Consider the following 7,465-nt stretch of genomic DNA (forward strand, 5'->3'; position numbering starts at 1 on the left):
AGCAAAATAAAGTAAAAATAATAAAAAAGTATTGTCTACAAAACCGATACCAAAAGGTATACACTAAGTAGCTATTTTACAGGCCTTGCTTCTCCAAGAGAAAGGCAACCATTACCGGCATGGACTGTCTGTGATCATGTGTGTGTTTCCTTCCTCTCTTGTTAGATCTCAGTCTGTGGTAGAAGCTGGGACCTTGAAACATGAAGAGAAGGGAGAGAATGAGAACACGCAGCCCCTGCTGGCTCTGGACTGAGCCAACATCACGTGATGTCCCCATGGTGCACACGCCTTCATCGGAGCAGCCTCCCGGGAAGCTGTGCCGCTGACCTACAGCCACTTGTGCTCTGCTCTGCTCGCCAGGAGCTCCTCCACTCCACCCCCAGCCGTGACTGGCAGCAGCCATCCGTCTGAGCGGCCCACACCGGACAAAGATTTGAGAGACACTTTTAGAATTCCATTTAACTAATTAATTTATGTTTTACTGTGAGGGGTTGGAGAAATGAAGACAGGCATTCGTGTAGAAAGGATTCTCCCTCCCCTCATATTTATGGCAGCAGATGTACTTACAAAAGGGGGAAAAAAAAAAAAACCTAAATTTGCTGCATATACATTAGGACAAGAATTGCTCTAAGGGTTTCACACAGGGACCCTCTCCAGGTTTTGCAAATTAAGATGAACTTCATTTCCAAATAAATGCAATGGAGTGAAACTGTGCAGACACACTGTCAAGTTTAATGTAGTGCAGAACCCCAAGACAATAGTAGCTACAACCATTTTCAGTTTTATTGACTTGTTTCCTGACCTCATCACCAGCATCTAGGTTTTCAGCCTATGAGTGTGATCTCACAGGTCTGGCTATTTGCAGTTTTTAATTTAAATATCCTGCAAGAATGATTTTGACATCGCCTTGTTTGTGAGGCCACATGAACTGGATATTAAGAATGTGCGGGCAGTTTTTAAAAATGGCTGCTTCATCTTAGCAAAGTGATTCCTTGTAGGCATCTGGAGGAATGTCTACAGAGAGGAAGCAACTCTTTGACAAAAACACACCAGTGACTGATGAGCTCACTCAAGTTAGTTCTTGGGTTCCTATAGCAAAGAAAAGTGCCAACAATTAAATCCCTTTTTTCCCAACCCTCCTATTACCTGTGATGAAAGGCCCTGAGGTGACAAACAGTCAAATCTCACAGAAATACCCTTAAGAATGGCTCAGCATGTAAGTGCCAAACTAATGAAGAAGACCAGGAATGCAAGATGAAATGCCAAAGACCAACCTACTTCCTTATCCATTTTCCTTAGAAATGGACCCCGGTCTCCGCTCCCAGGAAGTCAGACAGAAAACAAACAGCCATCAAAGGGTAGGATGTTGTCTGTGCCATGATTCCCAAGGCCCTGTTGAGTATATGTAGACTTCTTCTCCAGCATCCGTACAACACAGGCACTTACTAATATGACCACAGTGCTTCCTGTCAAAAACTTTAATTGAGAATGCTTAGGAAAAATATCTTACATTTTAAGCTTTTGGTAGGTTGATTTGCTAGCTGAACAACCTAAAGAAAACCAATTCAACTTCCACCCAGCCATAGTCACCGCCAAAAATATTGCTAATTGTGGCCTCTTCTTTCTCTTCTCTGTTTTCCTATTCTTGCCTTTTTCACTGTCTGCATGTCTTTCTTTATTCCCCCTTCTTTTTGCCTCCTCTTCCCCCTTTTCTTTTGTCTATCTTTCTCTGTCTCTCTATTTTTCTTTCCTCCCTGACTCCTTTCAGTGCTGGAGATCAAATTCAGGGCCTTGTCATTCGAGCTAGGCAAAGTGTTCCCCTCTTGAGCTCCGAGCTACATTCTACACGTATACATTCCTTAGTTGATCTACTGTACTCTTATTTCTTTCTCTTGGCAGAGAATAGTAACAGAAGCTATTTTTATGTTCCAAAACCTTGGAGAAGTAAAATTGAAACAGAATTTAAAATATTTCTCAAACAATTGCATCATAGTATATAAAAACACCAATTCATTTCATATAGACCTTTTGAATCATGAAATAACAACCTTGAAAAATGTCTACCAAGACACTGGAGTAAATTCTTATGACAGAAGAGAGAGGAAATATTAAAGTGAATTAGAAAATGTTTTATTGCTTGGGTTTATAAAATGAAAACGGGATCCAAGTACTTTTCAAAGTACTGTTGGAGTCAATGACTGCCAACTCTTTTAATAGTGATGGTAGGTCTGGCTTTTCACGTGGCAATATTCAGAATCCCACTGTAATAACCTTATTTTAAAAAACGCTATATTTACTAAGTTAAAAGCTAACTTTTGCTCATCTCCACCACTTTATTACATGGATGTAAGGTGATGGTTTAACAATGAGAACCCATGTTTGCATTTTCTTATGTGTATGTAATATATAGGAGAACCAAACCCAATAGTTGATCACGTGTTACTCCACAAACACTGGACTGTATCGCCTTTTGTCAGTAAGTTCCTCTGTTTAATAAACACTGAAGAACACACATAACTTCTTACTTCCTACAAGGTGGTTTTCTTTTCTGGAATTTGGTAAGGATTTGATATTTTCCTGCCATGCCTTCGCCATCTGTTTTAGAGGAAATTTTGAACACTGGCTAAGAAGGAGCAAGTACCTATTTTAAGAATGGACACATATTTTGTAAACTTTCCTACTAAAAGCTAATATCCTTAAGCTAAAAGAAAAGGGGTCAATTTCAATGTTAAAGAATTGCCCTTTAAATGAGGTACAGAAAGCTGCTTCTCTTGACACTGGATGAAAAGAGGGCATCTATGTTTTATCAGCTGTGTGGCTGCAGTTCGTGTCATTTCTGCAGCACTGCTGTTCGACGGGCTTAGAGATCAGTGCGTGAGTGTTGCGACATTCTCAGACTCGAGTTACCTTCAGTTTTAAAAGAGAAAATCAAAGGTAGTAATGCTTAACTAGTGAACTGATCACCTTGAGGCACAAGATGACGTTTTACTGCTCTTCCCATATCATGGGTAGTACACGAATTGAACACAAAATAATGAGAGCTTTTTAGAGTGAGGAAGATGAAAAGTTCTGCAAAGTCAGAATCAAACAAGCTGAGCCATCCACACTTAGGGAAGGATCCTAGCTTTCCTGGGCACTTCCCACTTTGATGAAATTGTGAGGGGACTCTTAGAGACTAGGAGGCCAGCTTTGTGACACTCAAACAGATCTACAGGAGGCAGACACTGTAGATTCTAGGCCCTGTAGTACAGAAGTACAGAAGGCAAAGAGGCCCCAAAAAACAAACAAACAAACAAATAAAAAACCAAAATAAGAACCCCCCCCAAAAAAATAATGGCCATCTGATCCTGACAGAGAATTTTCATTTGCCTGTTACATCTTCTTTCCGAGCCCAATTGTCTGTGGTGTTTTCCTATCACAACATGAAATGTTTCCATGGCTTTGTTCAGTTGCTCGTAGAAATAAGAGCTTGCTGGCATTTCCATTACCAGCACAGAGAAAGGGAAAGATACTGAGTCTAAGTGAAGATACATAGGTAGACCCGAGGGTTGGCACAGTTCATAATCCTGGAGTAACTTCCCATTCCTGTTAGGAGAACAAAGTTGTCTTCTTCACAAGTGATATATATATATATTTTTTTCAAAATGGAGATGTCTGAATTTACCAGGAAAATTACTATTTAACAGTTAGAAGTGAAGCATTTACACTTCTTGTCAACAACACATGGGTGTAGATGGTGAAAGGCCGATTTAGCCACCTAGAAAAATATAACTGCATAGAAAAATTACAAATGCAAGTGATTCATTCACAGTTTCTACATATAGTATATCCTCAGTCTACATTGACGTAGACACTATTCTACGTAGAAAAATATCTTTGGCCAGCAATGTAGACACAACCAAGTGTGCCCCTTCAATCCAGGCACTAGTTCTGTGCTCTCCTGAGTGCCGTGGAGCAAGGGGCCTCCTAATGAATTGTAGTAAGGCAAACACTCCCTCCAGTGGTTTCTAACCCAGAAGGAACCTTAGAGGTCTTCAGCCGGAAGGCAAGGGAATGAAGAGTCGTGGCTCTTGAACTTGTATATCCACACCCAGAAAGGACCAGAAAGGTGGTCTCCCTGGGGACCATCTAAGTCTGTGGCATTTCCTTTTAAATTGCAGGGAGGCTGCGTCTCTGCTGAGGGGTCAGCTCGGGGTGCCACACATCCACGATGAAGATTAGCCGGTAGGAGGAGGCGTCCTGCCACACCTCATGCTCAAAAGAGTCATCAAAGATGAGCACCTTGCCTTCTTCCCACGTCCTGGAAAAGAAAAGCAGGCATTTTGTCAGAATAGCCTTGGGAGTGTCACTTGCCCGAGGACCAGTGTCTGTCCAGGGGCAGGAAGTGACCTCCTTTGGGATATGACTCTAACACCACGCCTGAAAACAGTCTCCCATTAAGAATTTAGAACATCAGTCTTCTTATTAGGGATGCCAATTTTCTCATCCTTCACTGAAGATATGCAAGGTGTATGGGCTGGTGATGAGGAGATACTGGCATTTGATACTCTCCATTTAGTCTGGATCCCACCTTAAAAGGGAGTTGTTTGGTTGAGCGAGTATCTAGACCAGGGGTTCTCAACCTTCCTAATGCTGTGACCCTGAATTACAGTCCCTCATGCTATAGTGACCGCCAACTGTAAAATTATTTCATTGCTGCTTCATAACTGTCATTTTGCAACTGCTATGGATCATAATGTAAGTATCTGAAACACTGGACGCCTGACATGCAACCCCTGTGAAAAGCTCACTGGGCACCCCCAAAAGGGTCACAGCTGACAGGTGGAGAAGCACTCATCTAGATGCACACCCTGGTACCTCACGCTTCAGGAAAACAACTCCACAGCTGTGCCATCTGTCACTGCAGAGATGGGTTTAGGCTTCTGGGTGGTGAGGACCAAAGTTTCCATCCCCCAGAACCCACATAAAAGCCAGACACATAGCGCGAGCAGCTGTAATTCTAGTGGTTTGGGTCTACGTGGAGACGGGAGGCTGAGTTGGCCTGTTGTATGCCCTGGTGAAGAATGAAAGAGAGGCCCTGTCTCAAACAAGGCAAAAGGTGAGGACCGACACGTGAGGTTGTCTCTGAGTTCTACACACCTGCAGTGGCATACACACGTGTCCACATTTACCCTCACACACACGTGTGTGCACGCACATGCTGGATCCTAGCTCCCCATCCACACACCTTCTGTTGGGATTCGCCCCCGGGGCCAGGCGGCTGAGGTGTCCATTTAACCAAAGTGGACCTGGCCTTCAGGTTCTCCCAGCATCCTTTAGTGTCTACTTGTTACAGGGTATGGCTGGCATTCTCCTTCCTCAGAAGCTCTTCCCTGGATAATCCAGACATTTTGTGTTCTCTCTGTCTCTGTCTTCTGCCTCTCTGCAAGTGTGTGGTCTCTCCTTGCCCCCAGCTTTCTGTCTCCCTTTGCACAGTGACTTCTCTGATCCACTCCCGTACCAAAAAAAAAAAAAAAAAAAAAAAAAAAAAAAAAAAAAAAAAAAAAAAAGATTAAAAGGTTCATGATTTTTACAGCATCACTAGATCTTCTTTCTGTTTCAGGGCTGGATGGTGTGAGGCTGGGTAGCTCCCACTGCTTTAGCTCATTCTCATCTACCAAGGGCCATTTGGGTGGCTCCCACCTTTTGGCCCCCTGACGCTGCTCTGATAACAGTAAGATCAAGAAAATGACCATATCTCTCCTATTAAAGACGTTTCAGGAGAGGGGAGCTGCTTGATTTTCTTTTCTTTTTCTTTCTTTTGACTGAACTTTTTTCTTAGTTTTCTTTTTCAGGTTTGATTTTACATGGTAATGAATGCCTATGCTTTCATTTGCTGCCCAGTCTAGGTTTCTGTCCTCTGTAAACCTTGGAGTGAACACTATATTCCCTATATTCAGAGGAACTATATAAAACAGCTAATTTGCTAATTTGCTGAGTGCAAGATGGAAAGCTGAGAGACACGGCAGGGAGGGAATGGGCAGGTAGGTGGGTAGGGGTGACGGAGAACATTGATTGAACTTTTTATTTGCGAGTGTTACTTACTTTTTATCAGTTAATAACTTAGGATTTTTATTGTTATGTTTCTCCAGTCGGTCAGTTATTGTTCTCTGGAGTGACTTTGCCTCCCCTAAATGGGTCCCCACGTTTAAGAACTCCTGTAAATATTTCTCATTGTCACAAAAGGTGTACTGCCCTCTAGTGGCTGCAAGCCAGAAGTCGTGGGGAAGATCGATGCACAAGCCTGCCTAGGCCAGATGGCCACAGTGCCAGGGCCTGCAGCGTGGGTATATTAAACAATGCCCATGGTGTTCTCAAAAATGTGCCCCAATGATAATACGGTAACCAGATAGCACTGTTCCTGCTATACTGTTACTCTTTGCCAAGGTACAACACAAAATTTTTAACGCGTAATTGGAATTTTAATATTCAAACATAATTTTCCTGATGAAAATGTCATTTAAAAGGTGACAGCCCTTAGCATCACTTGATATGCATCTTCACGTTAAAATTTACACGTAAATACAGGAGCGCTGACTCAGCTCAGTTTCTGTGGGTTAGAGACGCACCTCACAGCCACCGCCTGCATGGTTCTCTCGATGCTTTGTTTAGACTAACATTCTATTTAGGTTTTGGTTCTCATGCGGCTCCCCTCTAAGGTTCGGCTGGAGGCCCTGCAGAGAGCTTTGCAGCACAGATTTAAAATATTCCATGTATAACCCACTTGCATAGTAAATGAAGCTAAGAATATAAACAAGATTAATTTCCAATCTGTCCATTTTCCTAAGATAGGATACTGCTTAGGAAATACCTAATGTTTTAGGTTTGGTCACTGAATGCAAGACTCATTTCTTCCACAAAATGGATCCTCAACAAATGGACTGAGATGAAAGCAAAATCATTTGGACCCTGTGTCAGGTGTCCTCCTAAGATACGTAAGGATTCCTGAGATGTGATTGCAAGCGCTTTTATCCAGTGATCTATCTGCACAACCCAACACAGATGTATTTTATATTTTTGGTGGTGAGCCTAGCCTTTAATAGCTGAGCCATCTTGCCAGCCCCACAGATGTATCTTAAGGGCAGTATGCTAAATTAATCAAGGTAGTCACTAAAGGCCAGGTTCTCTGTGGTTCTGCTTTATACGGTCCTGGAGTAGGCAAGCGCACAGACACTGAAGTGAAATGGAGCTGGGATGCGAAAGGGGTATGGGCTCATTTTTTTTTTTTTTAACAGCCCAGTCTTTTGACACAAAATTCTGGATCTAGGTGGTGGCAAAGGTTGCACAATGTTAGTGAACTTAATGCCAACAAACCACACATTTTAAAATGGTTAACAGGGCTAACTTCATGATGTGTATTTTACATGATGAAAGAAAGAAAGAAAGAAAGAAAGAAAGAAAGAAAGAAAGAAAGAAAGAAAGAAAG

At 42.3% G+C, this 7,465-nt stretch overlaps 2 protein-coding genes across 8 annotated transcripts in view; one reads left to right on the forward strand and one right to left on the reverse strand.

Moving 5' to 3' along the window:
* Clvs1 (clavesin 1) overlaps positions 1 to 253 on the forward strand; it is a 190,437-nt gene extending 190,184 nt beyond the window's left edge. For both annotated transcript variants that reach the window (XM_055603359.1, XM_055603360.1), the window contains exon 6: positions 166 to 253. In XM_055603359.1, coding sequence (XP_055459334.1) covers positions 166 to 253 — 88 coding nt within the window. The remainder of the gene's footprint in view (positions 1 to 165) is intronic.
* Positions 254 to 452: 199 nt separating this feature from the next.
* Asph (aspartate beta-hydroxylase) overlaps positions 453 to 7,465 on the reverse strand; it is a 202,511-nt gene continuing 195,498 nt past the window's right edge. For all 6 annotated transcript variants that reach the window (XM_055603353.1, XM_055603350.1, XM_055603352.1 and 3 more), the window contains one exon: positions 453 to 4,300. In XM_055603353.1, coding sequence (XP_055459328.1) covers positions 4,150 to 4,300 — 151 coding nt within the window. In that variant the 3' untranslated portion in view covers positions 453 to 4,149. The remainder of the gene's footprint in view (positions 4,301 to 7,465) is intronic.

Source organism: Psammomys obesus, unplaced genomic scaffold (genome assembly GCF_907164565.1).
Source record: "Psammomys obesus unplaced genomic scaffold, mPsaObe1.curated_primary_1811, whole genome shotgun sequence".
Lineage (NCBI taxonomy): Eukaryota > Metazoa > Chordata > Mammalia > Rodentia > Muridae > Psammomys > Psammomys obesus.